This window comes from Lethenteron reissneri, chromosome 61, assembly GCF_015708825.2.
Source record: "Lethenteron reissneri isolate LAM-NWPU_2019-01 chromosome 61, ASM1570882v1, whole genome shotgun sequence".
NCBI classification, from domain to species: domain Eukaryota; kingdom Metazoa; phylum Chordata; class Hyperoartia; order Petromyzontiformes; family Petromyzontidae; genus Lethenteron; species Lethenteron reissneri.
Window position 1 is genome coordinate 7,627,874 of NC_083839.1, and position 24,785 is coordinate 7,652,658.

The window sequence follows — 24,785 nt, forward strand, 5'->3', positions numbered from 1 at the left end:
GGGGGGGGCGCGCTCACACGAACCCCACCCAGAGATGGGGGCCAGAGTCGGTCATTGCACCCAACTCCCTTCTTGCTGCAGCCACCCTGCACCCTATGAACTGCCCCGTGTCTGTGCCCCCCCCCCTTGCCCACGACGCAGGAGGCGGGTGCCAGGGGGGTGTGGGCCCCCAGCCCCTCCACGCCCGCCCCGCGATGCCCCTTCAGCACCCGGCAGCAGCAGCAGGAGGACTCAAGAACTTCCTCCCCTTCCCAGGGGAGGGCGCGCCCACGAGACTCAGCCTCTTCCACAACTTCCCGAATGTGAGCGGCCTCCTAAGACAGCGGTCACCCGTGCAGCCTTCGCAGACTGTCAGGGCAAGTGCTGTGGGTGATGTGAAACACAAAGATAAAGATTGACCCCGTGTAGCCTTCACAGACTGTTAGGGCAAGTGCTGTGGGTGATGTAAAAGACAAAGATAAAGATTGCCCCCCCCCCCCGTATAGCCTTAAGAGACTGTCAGGGCAAGTGCTGTGGGTGATGTAAAGCACAAAGATAAAGATTGCCCCCGTATAGCCTTCACAGACTATCAGGGCAAGTGCTGTGAGTGATGTTGAAGACAAAGATAAAGATTGCCCCCCGTGTAGCCTTCACAGACTATCAGGGCAAGTGCTGTGAGTGATGTTAAAGACAAAGATAAAGATTGCCCCCTGTATAGCCTTCACAGACTATCAGGGCAAGTGCTGTGAGTGATGTTAAAGACAAAGATAAAGATTGCCCCCCGTGTAGCCTTCACAGACTATCAGGGCAAGTGCTGTGAGTGATGTTAAAGACAAAGATGAAGATTGCCCCCCGTGTAGCCTTCACAGATTGTTAGGGCAAGTGCTGTTAAAGATACACCGACACACACTAACACAGACAAAGATCCCCCGTGTAGCCTTCCCAGATTGTTAGGGCAAGTGCTGTTAAAGATACACCGACACACACTAACACAGACAAAGGTCCCCCGTGTACCCTTCACAGACTGTTAGGGCAGGGGCTGTGGGTGATGTAAAACACAAAGATAAAGATTGCCCCCTTATAGCCTTAAGAGAATGTCAGGGCAAGTGCTGTGTGTGATATAAAAGACAAAGATAAAGATTCCTCCCGTATAGCCTTCACAGACTGTTAGGGCAAGTGCTGTGGGTGATGTAAAACACAAAGATAAAGATTGCCCCCCCTGTATAGCCTTCACAGACTGTTAGGGCAAGTGCTGTTAAAGATACACCGACACACACTAACACAGACAAAGATCCCCCGTGTAGCCTTCACAGACTGTTAGGGCAAGTTCTGTGGGTGATGTAAAACTCAAAGCTAAAGATTGCCCCCTGTATAGCCTTCACAGACTGTTAGGGCAAGTGCTGTGAGTGATGTTAAAGACAAAGATAAAGATTGCCCCCCCCGTATAGCCTTAAGAGACTGTCAGGGCAAGTGCTGTGGGTGATGTAAAGCACAAAGATAAAGATTGCCCCCGTATAGCCTTCACAGACTATCAGGGCAAGTGTTGTGAGTGATGTTAAAGACAAAGATAAAGATTGCCCCCCCCCGTATAGCCTTAAGAGACTGTCAGGGCAAGTGCTGTGGGTAATGTAAAACACAAAGATAAAGATTCCTCCCGTGTAGCCTGTCACAGACTGTCGGGGCAAGTGCTGTTGAGTGGCAAGTAGCTGCACCGATGAAGGCCGCCACAGTGGCACGCCAGGCGAGCACCACGCCCGGCCGCCTTTGTCTCTCCAGTGGCGATGTTTACCGCACACCGCACCCGGCTACTCAGTTACGACTTGAGTCGACCCGAAGCAACAACAATCTCTACAACGTGGTACCTAATTTTATCCACCCGCCCATAGGGATGAGCCATCACCAGAGGGAGATGGGAGAGAGATGAAGAGGGGGAGGGAGGTGATGGTGTAGAGGGAGATGGGAGAGAGATGAAGATGGGGAGGAAGGTGATGGTGCAGAGGGAGATGGGAGAGAGATGAAGAGGGGGAGGTGATGGTGTAGAGGGAGATGGGAGAGAGATGAAGATGGGGAGGAAGGTGATGGTGCAGAGGGAGATGGGAGAGAGATGAAGAGGGGGAGGTGATGGTGTAGAGGGAGATGGGAGAGAGATGAAGATGGGGAGGAAGGTGATGGTGCAGAGGGAGATGGGAGAGAGATGAAGAGGGGGAGGTGATGGTGTAGAGGGAGATGGGAGAGAGATGAAGATGGGGAGGAAGGTGATGGTGCAGAGGGAGATGGGAGAGAGAGGGGGAGGAAGGTGATGGTGCAGAGGGAGATGGGAGAGAGAGGGGGAGGAAGGTGATGGTGTAGAGGGAGATGGGAGAGAGAGGAAGATGGGGGAGGAGGTGATGGTGTAGAGGGAGATGGGAGAGAGAGGGAGAAGGGGGAGGGAGGTGTAGAGGGAGATGGAGAGAGACGGGGAGAGAGAGAGGAAGAGGGGGGAGGAGATCGCCGGGTGAGAGGGAGATAGAGGAGAGGAAGAGCGAACTAGGGGAGAGAGAGAGAGAGGAAGATGGGGGGGGTAGGAGGGTGGTGGTGGTGGTGGGGGAGAGAGACAGGAGAGAGATGGGGAGAGATGGGGAGGAGAGGAAAGAGGAGGGTGAGAGAGCGCGCGAGAGGAAATGATGAGCAGCACGTGAGAGAGACACGTGGGGGGGGGGGGGGGGCGATGGACAGGAGGAGCTCGCGGGGAGATGGAGCCGCTTGGGATCTCGGTTATTTCTGTTCCGGCGACATCACCGGAGACGCGGAGTCGGCGCGTGCGCGCAGAGACCTCGCAGAGCGCGCGTGGGGAGCGGTGGTGCAGCGGTTAGCGCGCTGCGCTGCGAACCCGGCGACCCCAGTTCGATTCCCGCTCACGGCCGACACCGGCGACGATTACCTGCAGCGGTCCTGAGCCTCCCCTAGGTCGACTCAGCCTCAATTGAGTGCTTAGTGCGGTGTGTAAGCGTCGCCACTAGGGAGACAAAGGCGGTCGGGCGTGGTGCTGGCCACCCACCCCCTCGTGTGCTGTACCAGTCTTCATTAGGTGCTCGCTAACAGCACTTGCCCCAACAGTCTGTTAAAGGCTACACGGGGGAATCTTTGTCTTTGTGTGTACGCACGTGAATGGAGCCCATAGCTCACACAGAAACAGAGCCCTTACCGATAACCATCCGGCCTGCACACCAGCCAGGGGCTCAAGCGAAGCCTGACTGCTGATGAGACACCCAGTGTCGAAGCCGCTGCGGAGTCGTGCTCGTGCCGAGCCAGCGCTGCTGAAACTGGTGCGCGTGCGCGGGGGGGCTCATGGGATGTGTCGAGAGAAGAAAAAACGACCATAGCGTTCATTTGCGAGCAGGTGGAAGAAGTGCCTGCCGAGTTCGATTCTTACTGGCGGGCACGTCCCTTGGACGTAACCCCCCCCCGTGCCCCCCCATGCCCCCCCCCCTCTCAGATGGATCCGGTACAGAAGGCGGTCATCAACCACACGTTCGGGGTGACTCCGGCTCCACGCAAGCGACAGATCATCACCTGCAGCCTGTGCCAGATCAGGTTCAACTCCCAGGTAAGGCGGGTCCCCCCCCCCCCCACACACACACACGAAATTAGACAATGATCCCCCGTGTAGCCTTTACAGACTGTGGAGGCAAGTGCTGTTCGTGAACACAGACCCACAAAGAGTTCCATAGACTCACACAGATATTCACAGACTCACACAGAGACCCATAGACTCGCCCAGAGACCCACAGACTCACACAGAGACCCATAGACTCACACAGAGACCCATAGACTCACACAGAGACCCATAGACTCACACAGAGACCCATAGACTCACACAGAGACCCAGTGACTCACACAGAGATCCATAGACTCACACAGAGACCCATAGACTCACACAGAGACCCATAGACTCACACAGAGACCCATATACTCACACAGAGACCCACAGACTCACACAACGACCCATAGACTCACACAAAGATCCATAGACTCACACAGAGATCCATAGACTCACACAATAACGCTGCTATTTGTGGTCGCAAAAGAAAACAAAATAAACACTCTGTGACGTTTCGGGCAGTGGCCCTTCTTCAGAGCGACTTGACTCTCCCCCTCTGGCTTCTCCTAAGTGTTGTGAAGCAGGGCCATTGCCCGAAACGTCGCACACCACTGCACGGCGGTGGTGTTATTATTATTGACACGGAACTTGCGTGTCTGTGTGAATTTTTTGTTGATCGACGAAATAAACTAATTTACGTTCAGAGTAATAAAAGGCGTATCAACTATTCCCATTGCTAACGCAGTTGCTGCTGCTGCAGTTGCTGCTGTTATTGCAACTGCAGTTGCTGCTGCTGCTCCAGTTGCTGCTGCAGTTGCTGCTGTTATTGCAGCTGCAGTTGCTGCTGCTGCAGTTGCTGCTGCAGTTGCTGCTGTTATTGCAGCTGCAGTTGCTGCTGCTGCTGCAGTTCCTTGCTGCAGTTGCTGCTGTTATTGCAGCTGCAGTTGCTGCTGCAGTTGCTGCTGCTATTGCATCTGCTGCAGTTGCTGCTGCAGTTGCTGCTGCTGTTGCTGTTGCAGTTTCTGCTGCAATTGCTGTAGTTGCTGCTGCAATTATTTCTGCAGTTGCTTCTGCAGTTGTTGCTGCAGTTGCTGCTGCAGTTACTGCAGCTGTTGCTGTTGCTGCTGCTGCGGTTGCTGCAGTTGTTGCTGCAGTTGCTGCTGCAGTTGCTGCAGTTGTTGCTGCTGCTGCTGCAGTTGCTGCTGCTGTTGCTGCAGCTGTTGCTGCTGCAGCGGCGTCGGCATCTGGCAGAGGGAAGGGAGCGATGGCGAGTCCGCGCCACGCTGGCCGACTCCCCGCCCGTGTCACGTGGTCGACTCCCCGCCCGTGCCACGTGGTCGCGGTGACCCGGCCGATGCCGCCAGGGACCTTCAGCAACATCGCCCCCTCGTGACGTCACCGTGCCCATAGTTGTGCAACACCTTTGGGGGGCGGGGGCCACGGGGGGTAGGGGGGGGTTGGAGATGGGGGCGGGGGCCACGGGGGGTAGGGGGGGGTTGGAGGTGGGAACGGGGGGCACGGGGGGTGGGGGGTTGGAGATGGGGGGGGGGGAACGAACTCTGTAATTGCCCCCCCAGGGAGCTCGAAAGACACCGGGACGACGTCTTCTTCTCCCGGCCTAACGACTCCCATTGTTGGCGGCCTCTCGTTATAAATACTACACTCGTGTGTGTGTACACGTGTGTGTGTCTGTGTGTGGCTGTGTGTACACGTGTGTGTGTGTCTGTGTGTGTACACGTGTGTGTGTCTGTGTGTACACGTGGCTGGCTGTGTGTGTGTCTGTGTGTGTGTACACGTGTGTGTGTGAACACGTGTATGTGTCTGTGTGTGTGTGTCTGTGTGTGTACACGTGTGTGTGTGTACACGTGTGTGTGTGTCTGTGTGTGGCTGTGTGTGTGATTGTGTGTGTGGGACGCGGTAGTGTAGCGGTTAGCGCGCTGCGCTACGAACCTGGTGACACCGGGTTCAATTCCCGCTCACGGCCAACACCAGTGGCGATTATCTGAACAGGTCCTGGGCCTCCCCTAGGTCGACTCAGCCTCAAATGAGTACCTGGTGCGAAGTGTAAACATCGCCACTGGGGAGATAAAGGCGGCCGGGCGTGGTGTTGGCCACCCACCCCCTCGTGTGCAGTGCCGACCTTTATAGGTGCTCGCTAACAGCACCTGCCCCAACAGTCTGTTCAGGCTACACGGGGGATCTTTGCCTTTGGCTGTGTGTGTGACTGTGTGTGCCAGAGGACATCCTTCATGATGGTGGGCAGGTCCGGATAAGGCTACGTCGCGAGGAGTCGGAGCCATTCCCTGTTCACCTTGGGGTGCGACAGGGATGTCCTCTGGCTCCCACATTTATTTCGACCACGCAGTTCGTGAAGCCTTCGATGGCTGTACCGGAGGAATTTCCATCTGGTACAGATACAACGGGAAGCAGATCGATACTCGGCGAGGTAGTTAACATCTCCTAGCCACCATGATGATGATGATGAGATAGAGACACGCAACATCCAAATATACAGCAGCAGATATCAGGATCGGGATGGAACCCACGACCTCCTGTATACCAGGCGAGGTAGTTAACATCTCCTAGCCACCGAGTTGATGATGATGATGACAGAGTGAGAGACACGCAAACTCCAAATATACAGCAGCAGGCGTCAGGGTCGGGATCGAACCCACGACCTCCTGTACACCAGGCGAGGTAGTTAACATCTCCTAGCCACCGTGATGATGATGATGAGAAAGAGACACGCAAACTCCAAATATACAGCAGCAGGCGTCAGGGTCGGGATGGAACCCACGACCTCATATAGACCAGGCGAGGTAGTCAACATATCCTAGCCACCGTGATGATGATGAGAGCGAGAGAGACACGCAAACTCCAAAATATACAGCAGTAGTTAACATCCCACAATGCCCTCTACGGCTGTGGCATCTCCTGAGCTCTCTCGGGTGAAGGTAGATGCCGCTTCTTCCGACAGCAGCGAGCACGGCTGTGCCTTGAACATAAACATTTTAACGCACAATACTGTCTCGATATGAATATATAAATCCGCCTCATCGCTAATAATATCCTCACAAAGAAGCCAAATGAAGGGTGCGTGTGTTTTAGTTCAGCCGGCAACTCATCGTCAGGATCTGTCTTTGTCGCGGAGCAATCCGATGAGGTGTGAAGCTCTGTTTGACAGGATCTGTCCTGCGACTGGGGTCAAACACGTGTCCCCACGTGTCCCCACGTGTCCACACGTCTCCCCATGCGGCACACCACATCCACTTACGTACCCCCCCCCCCCCCCCCCGTCTTCCTCCTCTCTCTGCCTGTGAGCTCCATTCCTCGCGAGAGCAGCCCGGGTCTTGTTGAACTCAGGCTCTGAGCGCTGCTGAGTTCACGAATCCGACATGGCCATTATGACCACCCACCACCACCCCCCACTGCACTACAGTAGCAGAGGTGGGTTGGGGGGGGGCGGGCGGTGCGATTATCAGCGGCTCCCCCCCCCCCCCCCCACTCGTCTCCTCCTTCCGAGGAATCTTTCAGATCCCCCCCCACCCGCCCCCCCACCCGCCCCTTCCCCGCCCCCGCCCCCCGCCCCATCTCATTACTTACGGCAATTTTATATATTTTTTCGCTGACTCAGCGCCTCAATTTGGCGAGTAACAATGACCTCCATTCACCGGGGGAGTCGGACGCGGCCGGCCCACGCGGTGCCTGGCCCCGGCCATAGGAACGTCGACGGAGCGAGGGGCCAGCGCCTCCGCGAGATCGTTCCCTGCGATGGCACGCGGAAGATACGCGCGATATCCAAAGTCTGTCCAATTGTACTGCGGTGCTCGGGGCTATTGTTAGGGGGGTTACACAATGGGGCTGCTACTAGCGGATACGGGCATAGGGGGCGGGGGGGGGGTAAGGGGTGGAGGTACCCCTCTCTAGGGGGGTACCCCCCCCCCTCTCCAAGGGGATACCCACACCTCCTTCAATGCCTCTCACCGTCTCTCTGTCATCGCCGCCGTCATTAAGTCTGAGCCCCGGGGAGCCTTGACGTGAACCCCCCTCGCCATCTCAGCGCCCCATCGGCATCGCCATGCGCCGTGGAATGTGCATGAATAGCGGGGTCTGTTCCTCTGTGTGTGTCGGGGGGGGGCGGGGTGGAGCGGTGGTGCAGCGGTTAGCGCTACGCTGCGCTACGAACCGGGCGAACCCGAGTTCGATTCCCGCTCGCGGCCACCAACGCCGGTGACGATTAATCGGAACCGGTGCTGCCCCCCTCCTAGGTCGACTCAGCCGCACATGAGTACCTGGCGCGGTTTGTAGTAAACATCGCCACTGGGGAGACAAAGGCGGCCGGGCGTGGTGTCGGACACGTGCCCGGCTTAACGGCACTTGACCCAAGCCTTGTGAAGGCTACACGGGGCACCTTTGTCCGTGCGTTCCAATGGGGCTGCCCTGGCCCTGTGGGAGCCTCTGGCCTCCTCCAGAGGGCCCTGCAGAGGGTACTTGGCCTCCTCTTCCTTTGAAGCGGTGCGGTCACCCACATTCTACCCCACACACACTGATCTGTACCGCGGGGTGGACAGAGGCAGGAGGGGTGGGGGGGAGGGGGAGGGGGGTGAGGGTGGGGGGGTGAGTGTGGGGGGGAGGGGGGTGAGGAGGGAGGGGGGGTGAGGGTGGGGGGTGGGGGTGAGGGTGGGGGGGAGGGGGGTGGGCATCTATGAAACTCGCCCCCATTGTTTGAACTCCGCGCAGGGAGATGGAACCGAGCGGGCGACTCTCTGGGTCTGCGCGTCTCCCCCTCGCGCGTGCACGTGGAGATATTCTGTCTCGCCGCGTCTGTGTGTGTGCCCCCCCCACCGTGTCTCACCGCGTCTCTGTGTTTCTCCACGTGTCCCCTCTGTGCCCCCCCCGTGTCTCCCCGTGTCTCCCCCTGTCTGTGTCCCCCCGTGCCCCCCCCCCCCGTGTCTCCCCCTGTCTGTGTCCCCCCGTGCCCCCCCCGTGTCTCCCCCTGTCTGTGTCCCCCCGTGCCCCCCCCGTGTCTCCCCCTATGCCCCCCCCCCGTGTCCCCCCCCCCCCCCCCGTGTCTCCGCACCCAGAACCAGGCGGACGCGCACTTCCAGGGCACCAAGCACGGCAGGAGGCTGCGGGCTATGGAGTCGGGCAAGGTGAAGATGGAGTCGGCCAAGGTGGTGAAGATGGAGTCGGCCAAGGTGAAGAAGGTCGCCGAGGGCCCGGGGGGAGGGGCCACTCGCCAGGGGGCGCCCCAAGAGGCTCCGGAGGGCGCGGATGAAGGTGGGGGGGGGCGTCAACCGTGACATGATGGCAGTGCTGATGATGATGGTGGTGGTGGTGCTGATGATGATGGTGGTGGTGCTGCTGCTGATGATGGTGGTGGTGCTGATGATGGTGGTGGTGGTGCTGCTGATGGTGGTGGTGGTGGTGCTGATGATGATGGTACTGCTGCTGATGATGGTACTGATGATGATGATGGCATTGCTGATTATGGTGGTGGTACTGATGATGATGATGATGGTACTGATGATATTGATGATGATACTGATGATGATGGTACTGATGATGATGGTACTGCTGATGATCATAGTACTGATGCTGATGATGGTGCTGCTGCTGATGATGGTACTGATGATGATGATGGTACTGATGATGATGATGATGGCATTGCTGATTATGGTGGTGGTACTGATGATGATGATGGTACTGATGATGATATTGATGATGATACTGATGATGATGCTACTGATGATGATGGTGCTACTGATGATCATAGTACTGATGCTGATGATGATGGTGCTGCTGCTGATGATGGTACTGATGATGATGATGGTACTGATGCTGATGATGATGGTACTGCTGATGATGATGCTACTGCTGATGGTGATGCTACTGCTGATGAGCATCGTCATGGACACTTGAACCCCTTTGACGATGCTGCTGCTGCTGCTGCTGCGTTGTTGGTGGTGCACAAACAACAACAACAACACACTCCGTGTCAATAACAGCAAACGCCGGGTGTATGTGGTCTTAAAAGGCAATATATATTTATATGACAGGCGACGTTTCGGCCAACGGCCCTTCCTCTTCACGGAAGCCCCAGCAGAGCGAGACAGAGAGAGACAGAGAGTGTATGACGAGGGGGGTGGGGGGGGGGCTGTTGTTGTTGTTGTTGACGGACGCGTTGAGCCGATGGGCGGCACCCCGTGTCTCTCGCCCTCTGCACCACCAGAACAACAACAACAGCAGCAGCTGCAGCAACAACAACAACAACCTCCCTGCAACAACAGCATCAGCAGCATCAGCAGCATCATGAGCAACGCAAGCTCACCACCACCACCAGCAACAACAACAACGATGACGACGACGTCACCGACGTCGTCACCCGCCCCCCCGAACGACCTCGCAAAGGGACCCGACCCCCCAGCGAGGGGGCTCAGCCCCCACGCCGAGCCCCTCCCCCCGGCGCCCCCCACGGGGGTCTCCGCGGGGCCCCCCACGGGGGGGGGCCCCACCGCCAAGGCGGAGAGCGAGGAAGAGAAGGCCAAGCGACTGCTGTACTGCGCCCTCTGCAAGGTGGCGGTGAACTCGCAGTCTCAGCTAGAGGCGCATTACAAAGGTAGCTCGCGACACGGAGAATACGGTAACAGCACAACGCACTCGTTTACACGTGGGGGCTGCGGTAGAGTGAATACGGTAATGCGGTGTGGGGTTGCTAAGGGCTGCAGTGAGGTGAATACGGTAATGCGGTGCGAGGTTGCTAGGGGCTGCGGTGAGGTGAATACGGTAATGCGGTGTGGGGTTGCTAGGGGCTGCAGTGGGGTGAATACGGTAATGCGGTGTGGGGTTGCTAAGGGCTGCGGTAGAGTGAATACGGTAATGCGGTGTTGGGTTGCTAGGGGCTGCAGTGGGGTGAATACGGTAATGCGGTGTTGGGTTGCTAAGGGCTGTAGTGAAGTGAATAAGATAATGCGGTGTGGGGTTGCTAAGGGCTGTAGTGAAGTGAATACGGTAATGCGGTGTGAGGTTGCTAAGGGCTGCAGTGAGGTGAATACGGTAATGCGGTGTGGGGTTGCTAAGGGCTGCAGTGAGGTGAATACGGTAATGCGGTGTGGGGTTGCTAAGGGCAGCAGTGAAGTGAACAGGGTAATGCGGTGTGGGGTTGCTAAGGGCGGCAGTGAGGTGAATACGGTAATGCGGTGTGGGGTTGCTAAGGGCAGCAGTGAAGTGAATACGGTAATGCGGTGTGGGGTTGCTAAGGGCTGCAGTGAGGTGAATACGGTAATGCGGTGTGAGGTTGCTAGGGGCTGCGGTGAGGTGAATACGGTAATGCGGCGTGGAGTTGCTAAGGGCAGCAGTGAAGTGAATACGGTAATGTGGTGTGGGGTTGCTAGGGGCTGCGGTGAGGTGAATACGGTAATGCGGCGTGGAGTTGCTAAGGGCAGCAGTGAAGTGAATACGGTAATGCGGTGTGGGGTTGCTAGGGGCTGCAGTGAGGTGAATACGGTAATGCGGTGTGGGGTTGCTAGGGGCTGCAGTGAGGTGAATACGGTAATGCGGTGTGGGGTTGCTAGGGGCTGCAGTGAGGTGAATACGGTAATGCGGTGTGGGGTTGCTAAGGGCTGCAGTGAAGTGAATACGGTAATGCGGTGTGGGGTTGCTAAGGGCAGCAGTGAGGTGAATACGGTAATGCGGTGTGGGGTTGCTGAGGGCTGCAGTGAGGTGAATACGGTAATGCGGTGTGGGGTTGCTAAGGGCAGCAGTTAAGTGAACACGGTAATGCGGTGTGGGGTTGCTAAGGGCAGCAGTGAAGTGAACACGGTAATGCGGTGTGGGGTTGCTAAGGGCGGCAGTGAGGTGAATACGGTAATGCGGTGTGGGGTTGCTAAGGGCGGCAGTGAAGTGAATACGGTAATGCGGTGTGGGGTTGCTAAGGGCGGCAGTGAAGTGAATACGGTAATGCGGTGTGGGGTTGCTAAGGGCTGCAGTGAGGTGAATACGGTAATGCGGTGTGGGTCGGATGGGCTACGCTGGAGTGAATACGGTAATGCGGTGTGGGGTTGCTAAGGGCTGCAGTGAAGTGAATACGGTAATGCGGTGTGGGGTTGCTAAGGGCAGCAGTGAGGTGAATACGGTAATGCGGTGTGGGGTTGCTAAGGGCGGCAGTGAGGTGAATACGGTAATGCGGTGTGGGGTTGCTAAGGGCAGCAGTGAAGTGAATACGGTAATGCGGTGTGGGGTTGCTAGGGGCTGCAGTGAGGTGAATACGGTAATGCGGTGTGGGGTTGCTAAGGGCTGCAGTGAAGTGAATATGGTAATGCGGTGTGGGTTGCTAAGGGCAGCAGTGAGGTGAATACGGTAATGCGGTGTGGGGTTGCTAAGGGCGGCAGTGAAGTGAATACGGTAATGCGGTGTGGGGTTGCTAAGGGCTGCAGTGAGGTGAATACGGTAATGCGGTGTGGGGTTGCTAAGGGCGGCAGTGAGGTGAATACGGTAATGCGGTGTGAGGCGAGGTAGTTAACATCTCCTAGCCACCGTGATGGTGATGAGAGAGAGAGACACGCAAACTCCAAATACACAGCAGTAGGCGTCAGGGTCGGGATCGAACCCACGACCTCCTGCGTACCAGGCGAGGTAGTTAACATCTCCTAGCCACCGTGATGATGATGAGAGAGAAAGACACCGCAAACTCCAAATATACAGCAGCAGGAGTCAGGGTCGGGATCGAACCCACGACCTCCTGTAGACCAGGCGAGGTAGTTAACATCTCCTAGCCACCGTGATGATGATGAGAGAGAGAGACACACAAACTCCAAATATACAGCAGCAGGAGTCAGGGTCGGAATCGACCCCACGACCTCCTGTAGACCAGGCGAGGTAGTTAACATCTCTTAGCCACCGTGATGATGATGAGAGAGAGAGACACACAAACTCCAAATACACAGCAGCAGGCGTCAGGGTCGGGATCGACCCTACGAGCTCCTGTATACCAGGCGAAGTAGTTAACATCTCCTAGCCACCGTGATGATGATGAGAGAGAGAGAGACGCAAACTCCAAATATACAGCAGCAGGCGTCAGGGTCGGGACCGACCCCACGACCTCCTGTAGACCAGGCGAGGTAGTTAACATCTCCTAGCCACCGTGATGGTGATGAGAGAGAGAGAGACGCAAACTCCAAATATACAGCAGCAAGCGTCAGGGTCGGGACCGACCCCACGAGCTCCTGTAGACCAGGCGAGGTAGTTAACATCTCCTGTCCACCGCGTGCGAGGGAGACGGCGGAGTAAGAGGCTGGAGAAGTCCCACTCGGCTCCCCGCACCCCGAGCCGTGCGAGCGACAGACAATTAATCACGATCATTGCCAAGAGGGGGGGGGTGAGGAGAATCTGGGGGGGTGTGGGGAGTGAGGGGGGGGCAGGGGGGTGAGGGTCTGGGGGGGGGTGTGTGGGGAGGGGCTATGGGGGAGGGGGGGGCTATGAGAATAGGGGGAAGTAGTTATGAGGGGAGGGGCTGTGGGTGAGGGGCTGTGTGCAGAATGGGTAGTGGCTATGAGGGGAGGGGCTGTGGGGGAGGGGAGGGGCTATGAGAATATGGGGACGGAGTTATGAGGGGAGGGGCTGTGGGTAAGGGGGGGGGGCTGTGGGGGAGGGGAGGGGTTGGTGCCAGTGAGGGAGGCAAGGCTGGTTGGTTGTGGTTGGTGGTTGTGGTTGGTTGTTGTTGGTGGTGGTTGTTGGTGGTGGTGGTGGTTGGTGGTGGTGGTGGTTGGCCTGGGCCCTGCGGTATGAATAGCTCCACGTGCACGCGCCGCGTGAGCGAAGTGGAATATCGATTAGCGCTGCGAAGGGGAGGGGAGGGGGGTGGAGATGTGGGGCGTGATTGGGGATCGGTGGAGGTGGCTTTTATTGTTGTTGAATCAATGATGAATAATCATATTTTTTTATGATGATGATGATGCTGACGGTGATGATACTGCTGATTGATGATAATGATGGCGATTATCGATGATGAATAATCACTATTTATGATGATGATGATGCTGCTGATACTGCTGATTGAACTCAAAATCACCGCGCTCATCAATGGCATGGACGAAGATCGTATTTATATTACTAATATAATGAGCCAAGGATGTGTGTGTCCCGCGCGTGACGTCACTCCTCATGAGGCCCACCCCCCTCATGAATATTCATGAGCGGGCGGATTTTTACACTAACGCAGAGGAAGATAAAGCAAAATTAAGTAATGTATTACTCCCCCTCACCCCTCCCACTCCCTACCGCCTCATTCACAACACTCCCCTCCAAACACTCCCCCCCCTCGCCCCCCCCCCACTCTCTACCGCCTCACTCTCCACTCCCCTCCCAACACTCTCCCTCGCCCCCCCCCCGACTCCCCCCCCACCTCCCCCCATCACCCTCACCCCCCCCCCTTCCATTGCCCCCCCCCAACCTCCTCCCCCCTCCCCACACCACCCCCACATTTCCCCCCAATCCCTCCCCCAACTCCCATTCTCCCCAAACCCCCCCCCCCCCACTACCACCCCCCCAAACCCCTCCCCCCCCACCCCCCATTCCCCCCTCCCCTTTTCCACCCCCCCCCCCGCCCTTATCCAACCCCCCCCCCCGCCCTTACCCCCCCCCCCCCGCAGGCGCCAAGCACAAGGTGATGATGGAGGTGCAGAGTGGGGGGGGCACGATCCGCGCGTGCATGCGGCCCGCGGGGGGGCGGGGCGGCGGGGGGCGGGGGGGCGGGGGGGCGGGGCCCGAGGGGGGCGGGGGGGCGGGGCCCGGGGGGGGCGTGGTGCAGCTGACCCGCGCCTTCCGCTGCGAGCTCTGTGACGTCGTCGTCAACTCCGAGTCGCAGCTCAAGCAGGTGGGTGGGGGGGGTGAGGGGGTGAGGGGGGTCAGAGGGCAACCCCGGGGGGAGGGGTTCATTGGGTCACGCAGGAGAAGCGGGGGGGTAAGGGGGAGTGGGGCGGGGGAGAATGAGGGGGGTCAGAGGGTAGCCCCGGGGTGTCATTGGGTCACGCAGGAGATGGGGGGGGTAGGGGGGAGTGGATGGGGGGCTGGGTCAAAGGGCAGCCGCGGGGGGTCATTGGGTCACGCAGGAGACGCGGGGGGGGTAGGGGGGAGTGGAGGGGAGAGGGGGTTGGGTCAGAGGGTAGCCCCGGGGGGTCATTGGGTCACGCAGGAGACGGGGGGGGTAGGGGGGAGTGGATGGGGGCTGGGTCAAAGGGCAGCCGCGGGGGGTCATTGGGTCACGCAGGAAAGGCGGGGGGGGATAGGGGGGAGTGGAAGGGAGGGGGGGTTGGGTCAGAGGGCAGCCCCGGGGGGGGTCATTGGGTCACGCAGGAGACGGGGGGGGGTCATTGGGTCACGCAGGTGAGATACGGCTCGAAGGTGACCCAGGGTGCGAGCGAGTGAGTGAGGAGGGGGTGGACAGGAGGGTGGGGGGGGGTGGTGTAGTGGTCAGCGCTACGCTGCGCTACGAACCCGGCGACCCGAGTACGATTCCCGCTCACGACGATTATCTGAACCGGTCCTGGGCCTCCCCTAGGTCGACTCAACCTTCAAATGAGTACCTGGTGCGGTGTGTAAACATCGCCACCGAGGAGACAAAGGCGGCCGGGCGTGGTGTTGGCCACCCACCCCCTCGTGTGCCGTGCCGGCCTTCGTAGGTACTCGCTAACAGCACTTGCCCCAACAGTCTGTTGAGGCTATACGGGGGGATCTTTGTCTTTGTAGTTGGCTCAGGGCACGAGCGAGCGAGCGAGTGAGTGAGTGAAGGGTGCAGGAGGATGGGGAGCTGAGTGGAATTCTGGTCCCAGCGGTGTCCAGACCGGCCGGGCGTGGTGCTGGCCACCCACCCACCCAGCCCACCCACCCACCCACCCACCCCGTTTGCCGTGCCATCCATCACGGGTGCTGCTCCTCGCTGACGGCACTTGCCCCAGCAGGCCGTTGAGGCTATACGGGGGCGGGGGGGTCCTTTGCCTGTGTTGTGTGACTGTGACGATCGGTATGCGCAGCACGTGACGAGTCGCCGGCACAAGGACAAGCTGGCGGGGAAGCCGCCCAAGCAGAAGCTGGGCCCCTACAGCCGAGTCGCTCGCAAACCCACACACAGTCAGCACCCCAGGGTGAGTGCAGCACGCACACTCACACACTCACACACACACACAATCACACACACACAGTCAGCACCCCAGGGTGAGTGCAACAAGCACACACACAATCACACAGACTCACACACACACAGACTCACACACATACACAATCACTCACACACACACTCACACACATATTCACACAATCACACACACACAATCACACACACTCACAGACTCACACACACACTCACACACACTTACACACAATCACACACACACAATCACACACACTCTCACACACACAATCACATACAATCACACACACTCACACACACACAGACTCACACACACACACAGACGCACACACACAGACACACTCACACACACTCACACACACACAATCACACACACACAATCACACACACACAATAACACACACACGCAGACTTACACACACAATCACACACACAGACTCACACACACAATCACACACACAGACTCACACACACACACAGACTCACACACGCGCACAGACTCGCACACACGCAGACTCACCCACACATGCACAGACTCACACGCACAAAAAAATGACAAAGATCCCGTCTAGCCTGTAACAGGCAAGTGCTGTTAGCGAGCAGCAGCGATGAAGGCCGGAACGACACACGAGTGGAGTGGGTGGCCAGCAACCACGCCCGGCCGCCTTTGTCTCCCTGGACGCACACAGCAGTGGCGGTGACGTCACCACGGCGCTTGTGCCAGGCCAGGTGCACGTTAAGGCCGTGTCAAACGCCCGCCGGCAGGAGGTCACAGGACAGACCCAGCAGGTGCCACGTGTCGACCGACTGAGATGACCGGCCGACGCACCACCCGTGCCCCCTACCATGCCACGCACACACACACACAGACAAAGGTCCCCCGTGTAGCCCGTGCCCTTTGCCGCCCACCCCCTTCCCGTCTTGCCGCAGCCGTCCAAGCTGAGCTTCCCCAAGGAGTTGGCGACGTCGCTCAACGGAGGCTACCTGCTGGCCCCGCTCCACCCGTCCTCGGGGCTCGCCCCCGGCGTGGCCCACGGCAAGATGGCCTTCGCCAAGGAGCCGCTCAAGACGCTCGGCCCGCCGGGCTTCCTGGGGCCTCCGCTCACCGCGGCCGGAGCGGCGGCCGCGGTGGCGGCGGCCGCGGCGGCAGCGGCGGCCGCCTCGCCGCTCCACGCGGCGTTCACGCTGCGGCCCGGCCCCCCGACCTTCATCCGCGGCCCGGCCTTCCTGCCGGCGCTGCTGAGACCGGCGCCGGGGCCTCTGCGGACCCCGCACGGACACTTCGTGTTCGCGCCCTACTAGCGGCGGCCAGGTTGGCGGTGTTTGGTGGGGGGGTGCGGGGGGGGCCGGTTTGTCACTGTCGGAACAGGAGCGGTGGGTGCGGTGTGCCGGGTCCACGCTGGTTAGGCCGGAGTTGGTGGCACGTGGCTCGCGGTAGCCGTGCGTGGTGTGCCGTGTGTGGTGTGCCAGGCGCGGTATGCCGGGCGTGGTGTGCCGTGTGTGGTGTGCTGGGCGTGGTGTTACGTGCGTGGTGTGCCGGGCGCGGTGTGCCATGCGCGGTGTGCCATGCGCCCCAAACAGCTGTTGATGAAATTCCGGCGATCGGCGATTTAAGCACAAATCAGAAGTCGGGGCAATGGCTTCTGCTCCAACGAGCAAAAATGGGGTCTGATGGTGGTGGGAATTCCCCGTTGCTGTGGCGAACGTCGGCCATGCCTTGACACGACTGTTGGCTCCTCGCTGGTTGGTGCTGCTCATGGTGTTGACATTGGAGGGATGGTGATGGTAGTGATGATGGTGTTGATGGTGATGGTGGTGATGATGGTGTTGATGGTGATGATGATGGTGTTGATGATAGTGATGATGGTGGTGATGATGACAGTAATGGTGGTGATGTAGTAGGGAGGATGGTGATGATAATGGTGTGGATGATGATGGTGTTGATGGTGTTGATGGTGATGGTGTTGATGATAATGATGGTGATGTTGATAGTGATGGCAATGAAGCTGATGGTAATACACGAAGTAAACAACCCACTTGATACCCTTGCAAATGTGGCTACACACACAAAGACAAAGATCTCTCGTATAGCCTGTAACAGACTGTTGGGACAAGTGCTGTTAGCGAGCGCCTATGAAGGCTACACACGCACACGTGCACGCACGCACCTGAACGCACACTCACCGATGTCACTCTTGACCACCGTGACACAGCGCAGCGCACAAGCTGCCGCTATTCACGGAAATCATAATAACGACGACGACGATGACGACGATGACGATGACGACGATTTCGCCACTCGTCTAGGGCTTGAGTCTCGAGACTCGCCCTTCGCGAGGGGGGGTCCCTGCGGCACCGAGCGACGCTTGCGTCCGGACCGTGATCTAACGAGGGACGATGTCCGATGGATCTCGGAGTCATCCAACTCCGCGTGTTCGTGTTACAGGGGTGACCTTTAAAGCGGCGCTACTTCTAGACGCGTGCAATCGTTAGCAAAGACAAAGGCGCCCTCTCACTCCCTCCACCCCCGGTATAGTCTTTAACAGGCTGCAGGGGCAAGTGCTGTGAGCGAGTACGGAGCGCGTATGATGATCGGCACGGCCGCCTTTGTCTCCCCCAAGCTGCCAGTTTATGTTTTTGTTGATACGCACCGCACGAAGGTACGCATTTTAAAGGCCGAACCGACCTAGGCGTAGGGCTCACGACCGATATTTGAATATTCGCTGTCCCATTGATTGGGTGGTCGTGAGCGGGGTATCGATCTCTGGTTGCCAGGTTCGAAGCGTGCACCGATCCACACACGCAGAGAACTCGGTACGCACACAACAATAGCAACAGCAACAACAACAGCCTCCATTCGCCACTAAGTGGCGGTGACGTCACCACAGCATTTGTGCCAGGCTAGGTTCACTCCGAGGCGATCGCGTGGGGTGGGTAGCCAGCACCGCGTCCGGCCGCCTTTGTCTCCCCACACCGCACCAGGTACTCATTTGAGGCTGAGTTGACCTAGGGGAGGCATAGGATCGATACAGATAATCGTCACTGATGTTGGCAGTTGAGCGAGAATCAAACTCGGGATATCACACACAGCAACAACAACAACCGCCGTTCATAACTAAGTGGCTGAGACGTCACGGCGCTTGTGCCAGGCTAGGTGCACCTTGTAGATGCACAGACACAGCGACACGCCTGCACGACCCACCCACCCTCACCTCGCCCACACCGCACGCACAGCAAGCCATCGTCTCAGTCTGTAAATAATGTAAACAGAGACGAGAGTAATCATCATGACGACGACGACGATCACGATACATGACAGAGGAGGGTGTGTTGGGCGTAAGGGAACGTGTGTGCACAAGAGATATTTTTTTGGTTTTTAAACCACAGCAAGAAATATCACGCTGTCTCTCTCGTACGGTAGCGTGCCGTAGAAATCGACGGCACGCGTTCTAGATGACGATGGTGGTGATGGTGATGCCGCCCGTACAAGTCGCAATATTGTATCTCCTTCTGTATAAGCACACAGGGCGGCGTGCCCTACCCTCTCTATGTAATATGCAGCTGCGGAATCATTGCTGTTAATGATGATGATCAATGATGATCAATGATGATGCCGATCAATGATGGTGATGGTCAATGATGATGGTAAGATAACAAACAAAAAAGCACGGGGCGCCTCCTGTAGTAAGCACAGAGAACCTCCCCCCAGCACCGTGCCTCTCGTGCCCCCCCCCCCGCCCGCCGGCCCCCCCAACCCCATACACACACGGCGAAAGTTTGCGAGCACCCGTTCCCGTTGGTATGCGTTGGTGTGCGTGCAGGGTGTTCACTCTCGTGGCGTTCCTATCCCTACAGTCGCTGTCCATGGTACTGAACAGACTCTACAGCAGCTGTCCATGGTACTGAACAGACCCTACAGCAGCTGTCTGTGATACTGAACAGACCCTACAGCAGCTGTCCATGGTACTGAACAGACTCTACAGTCGCTGTCCATGGTACTGAACAGACTCTACAGCAGCTGTCCATGGTACTGAACAGACCCTACAGCAGCTGTCTGTGATACTGAACAGACCCTACAGCAGCTGTCCATGGTACTGAACAGACTCTACAGTCGCTGTCCATGGTACTGAACAGTCTCTACAGCAGCTGTCTGTGGTACTGAACAGACTCTACAGCAGCTGTCCATGGTACTGAACAGACTCTACAGCAGCTGTCCGTGGTACTGAACAGACTCTACAGTAGCTGTCCATGGTACTGAACAGACCCTACAGCAGCTGTCCATGGTACTGAACAGACCCTACAGCAGCTGTCCATGGTACTGAACAGACTCTACAGCAGCTGTCCATGGTACTGAACAGACTCTACAGCAGCTGTCCATGGTACTGAACAGACTCTACAGCAGCTGTCCATGGTACTGAACAGACTCTACAGCAGCTGTCCATGGTACTGAACAGACTCTACAGCAGCTGTCCATGGTACTGAACAGTCTCTACAGTCGCTGTCCATGGTACTGAACAGTCCCTACAGCAGCTGTCCATGGTACTGAACAGACTCTACAGCCGCTGTCTGTGGTACTGAACAGACTCTACAGCAGCTGTCCATGGTACTGAACAGTCCCTACAGCAGCTGTCCATGGTACTGAACAGACTCTACAGCAGCTGTCCATGGTACTGAACAGACTCTACAGCAGCTGTCCATGGTACTGAACAGACCCTACAGCAGCTGTCCATGGTACTGAACAGACTCTACAGCAGCTGTCCATGGTACTGAACAGACTCTACAGCAGCTGTCCATGGTACTGAACAGACCCTACAGCAGCTGTCCATGGTACTGAACAGACTCTACAGCAGCTGTCCATGGTACTGAACAGACTCTACAGCCGCTGTCTGTGGTACTGAACAGACTCTACAGCAGCTGTCCATAGTACTGAACAGACCCTACAGCAGCTGTCCGTGGTACTGAACAGACTCTACAGCAGCTGTCCGTGGTACTGAACAGTCCCTAAAGCCGCTGTACAATTGGTGACTGAATTTACCCTACAGCCTCTGTCCAGGGTTACTGAACAACAATATTCACGACTGTTTTATGTTGTACAATCGTCAATATGCGGAGGTGCGAGTATATATGAAGGTGCTTTCGGCCAATGGTTGAATGTTAATACGTGTGGGAAGGAAAATCGGAGCACCCGGAGAAAACTCACGCGTACGTGGCGAGCAGGCAACACATGGAGAGGGGACAGATTGTGTTTGTCCGCGCGTTGCTTGTACCGCCTTTCCCATGGCGAGCCAGGGCACGGCACCTGCTCGACCCCCACAATGTGTGTGCGTGTGTGACCCACCAACCCTCCCTCGCTGCTGCCTTCACCCGTTCTGTATTGCAGGCCACGTCGCGTAGCCACCACCGGGCCGACTGAGCAGTGTTTGTCCATAAGCCTCTGTCCAAAGAAACGAAGTCGCCATCGTCACTGCCGCTATTTAAATTGTTCGTATTCGACTCCTGTCCACGGCCGTGACCTTTTGCAATTGAAAGTCTTCCACTGTTGCGACGAGGCTCCCCTTCCACGATACTCTCCCGGCTGGTGCTGTTCAGCCTCTCCTCCCGCGGTTCCCGATGATTCCCGTAGGCAGCTCCTTCCAGGCTTACTGAGCCATGCAAAAAATCATCTCTCGTCCGCGGTTACTGAGCTCGTTATCGTTTCGCGTCTGTTCGTTGTGCGCAAGGGCCCCGTTGGCGCGGGCACTGAGGCGTCTGCGGAGCCTCTGTGCGTGGTTCGGAATTGTCGGCGCTACCCCAGTAAACAATGCCGACATTGGAGCCCAGCGTTAGCGGTGTGGGTTTGCCACCAACCGTTGGGACCAACGTTGGCGCCCGACGTTGATTGAACGTCGAGGGCTAACGTTGGGCCAACGTTGGGAGCCAACCAACGTGCCACGTTTACTGGGTATTAGAGCCACTGTCCGCGACGAAGAACCTCGCGCCAAACAGATGCCGCGTAGTGCAAGTGGCTTGTGAGAGGGGGGGCAGTGATGTTGATGCTGATGGCGATGATGATGATGCTGATGGCGATGATGATGATGCTGATGGCGATGATGATGATGCTGATGGCGATGATGTTGATGCTGATGATGATGTTGGTGGACGATACGGATGAGCTGCACGTGCATGCGCGTCGCGTCGCGGCGATGCGACGGGGCGCGTGACGGTGAGGAGGTTGAGAGGATGGAGGCTCCGTGCCGGGAGACGGAGACCCGATTAACCTGGTTCACGACACGTGGACAATCGTCGTCGCCGTCGTTATTATCATTAACAATATTAATAGTTTTCATTATTTGTTGTTATCTTTATTGTTGTTTTTTTTTTAACGAAACACATCTCGCATCGGCACTTCCCTTGCCAGGGAAGCCATTCTCAGTCGTAGTGTGACGAAGGCGCTTGCGCCATGAGCTAATAAACAAGCACAAAGATAGAGACAAAGCCCCCCCCCCCCTCCCAGACCCTGCACCCTCTCCCAGGTAGCCTTCGAACGGGCTGTTGGGGCAAGTGCTGTCCGCAAGTTCCGTAGCACCCACGAAGGCAGGCACGGCCACACGTGCCTGGCGATGGGGTTTGCCAGTACCACTCACGACCGGCCGCCTTTGTCTCCCCCGTCATTGCTAATGTTGTTGTCCACACACACCACAGTAGCAGCAGCAGGTAACTCACCTTTAAAGGCTGAGTCGACCTAGGTAGACTGGTCCGTGAGCGAGAAACGGACACGGGTCGCTGGGTTCGTAGCGCAGCGCGCTAACCACTGCGCCCACCGCTCCCCCGCCAACGATAAGCTCTACACAAGCACACACACGTGGTATGCGCGCGTGGCTGTCCACGATGTGACACTATCGAAGCCGGGATTTTACTCCAATACATTTGCTATATACAGTATATATACAGTATATACACAGATACAGTATATACAGTAAATATACAGTATATATACAGTATATATACATGCATGCTATGTTCAAATTATTTTCTTCGCATTTTTGTTCTTGTTGCTGTTGTTGCGTCGTGCCCCTCACGACCCACGTTTAGTTTCATGCCCCCCACCAAACCGCCCCCCCCCCCACTATACGCACAACGTTGCACTCACACACACATACGCGCGCGCTCCTGAAGCGGGGTGCATGTTAGCGAGCACCTATTAAGGCAACGCATAAAGGGTTTGTGCTCAGGTTTTCGGCGTGCTCATTTTAAGCTGAGCTGACCTAGGGGGGGGGGGTGCTCGAGCCAGTCTCCAGCACTTACTATAAGACAGGGCAAAGGGTTTGTGGCTCGTGTTTGGACGTGCTAATTTTGGGCTGAGCTGACCTAAGGGGAGGCCCGAACCAAGTCCAGACGTCCGCTTGCCCACGCGGTGATGTGCGATGTTTCATCGCGTGGAGATTTCTCCTCGGGGTCCAGTGTCGGTGTCCCCGTTTTTTTTGTTGTTCTTCGTTTTTCTCCGGCTCTGAACAAAATCCACGCTCGTGGCTCGCCCAGTGACTTTGGCCAAACATTGCCCTGGGCAGGGACTCTCCTGGCGAGCCACTGAGCTCATCGATCACTCGCCGCCGTGGCCAGGGATCAAACTCAGGTGGCCGGGTTTGTAGTGCGGCAGCGGGAGAAATAAAAAAAAACAGCAGCAGCAGCCACGCTAGAAACACACACACACACACGCGCGCGCGCACACGTTCATGTCGTCTGTATATCTTGATAGCTCTTATCAGCAGAAGCCTCCGTAGATCACGTGAATCTGTGTGGCCACCCCCACAGCCTCTCCCTGTGAAAACAGCGCTACAGACACCGCTGCTTTCTCCTCCTCCTCTCTCCTCCCTCTCATCCCTCCGCCCTCACCACCACCACCACCGCCCTCCCATCCCAGACATCCTGGCCCGGTCACTCCTTCGCCCCCCCACCCACCACTCCTCGTCTTCTTCCTGCACCGACAATCATCCTCCTGCTCCTGCCTGCTGCTCATCTCGAGCCGTCACCTCCTCGTTGTCCGTCTCGGAGACTGCCGTGCAGGCCTCCCCGTTCCTTCCTCTCTCTCCCCTCCCCATAGATTCTGCCCCTGGCTCTTCTCCCCGTGGTGGCGGCGGCGGTGGTGGTGGTGGCGGTGGTGGTGGTGGTGGCGGCGGCGGCGGTGGCGGTGGTGGTGGTGGTGCCGCCACAGTGCATGCTAAAGCAACGCGTGCTGCTGACGAATGGCAGTGTCTGCTCTGGGTGGTTATTTCTCCGCGTTTCTGTATTTCCATTGTTGTCGCTGTCGTTGCCCGATAATTCATTACGCGTATAACTTTTGCGTAACTCTACTGCAGTGTATATACTTGAGCTTAGTATATATACACACACACACACACGAGTCTTCATGCTATGCTTTGTTTCGCGCACACACATATATACTCACACGACAAAGGTGCCCCGTATAGCCTGCACACGCTGTTGGGGGCAAGGTCTGTTAGCGAGCAACCCGTTCGGGCCGGCCACGGCACATCAGTGACGGGGTGGATGCCGTGGCCGTGAATTCACGAATTCCCGTGGCAGGCGCTCGGTATGGGGGACACGGACGTTGGCACCGAACCCTCGTCCACCGACACAATTCTTCGTCTTCCAAGTTACCCACACGTCTGTCCCCACGTGGGCGACTCGGGGGGGAGGTGGGGGGGGAGGTGGGGGGAGGTGGGGGGGAGGTGGGGGGGGAGGTGGGGGGAGACAGGGAGGTGGAGGTGGGGGGGGGATAGAGGGCGGGGAGGAGGGGGGGAGGTGGGGAGAGAGGGGGGAGGTGGGGGGGATGCAAAGCGACCCCACGAATCCACTTTGCGTCCAGTCTCCCTGCTCAACATTGAGCGTGACCACATTCCACGTTCCCATGGCGGGGTGGAGGAAGGTTTGGGGGGCGGGCCCAGTATACACGCGCAGGAATCAACACCACCACCGTTGTCTGCTCACAAAGTGGTAGCGGTTTTATTGACCCAACGTACGGATGATGAGCTCAGTCGAGCCGTGTCTATAATTATTAAGGATCCGGAAGAAAGCAAAGCAAGTTTACGAGATGGCCTGTAC

General features: G+C 57.5%; 1 protein-coding gene across 2 annotated transcripts; it reads left to right on the forward strand.

The window, feature by feature from the left end:
- The first annotated feature begins 46 nt into the window (after positions 1-46).
- On the forward strand, positions 47-24,383 carry LOC133358353 (zinc finger protein 385D-like). Of its 2 annotated transcripts, none has more exons than XM_061576644.1 (7): positions 47-302; positions 3,455-3,565; positions 8,644-8,839; positions 9,792-10,178; positions 14,209-14,432; positions 15,589-15,699; positions 16,635-24,383. In XM_061576644.1, the coding sequence occupies exons 1-7, from the start codon at positions 96-98 to the stop codon at positions 17,004-17,006; spliced, it is 1,608 nt and encodes a 535-aa protein (XP_061432628.1). In that variant the 5' UTR covers positions 47-95; the 3' UTR covers positions 17,007-24,383. The 2 variants fall into 2 exon arrangements, with proteins under 2 accessions (XP_061432628.1, XP_061432629.1); XM_061576645.1 differs by lacking the exon at positions 47-302 and adding an exon at positions 3,045-3,284.
- Positions 24,384-24,785: the final 402 nt, after the last annotated feature.

Coding starts and splice junctions, on each gene's coding strand:
- LOC133358353 (XM_061576644.1), top strand. CDS start 96: ATGAACTGCCCCGTGTCTGTGCCCCCCCCCCTTGCCCACGACGCAGGA. Junction 10,179..14,208: donor GCTAGAGGCGCATTACAAAG/GTAGCTCGCGAC, acceptor CCCCCCCCGCAG/GCGCCAAGCACAAGGTGATG. Junction 15,700..16,634: donor CACACAGTCAGCACCCCAGG/GTGAGTGCAGCA, acceptor GTCTTGCCGCAG/CCGTCCAAGCTGAGCTTCCC.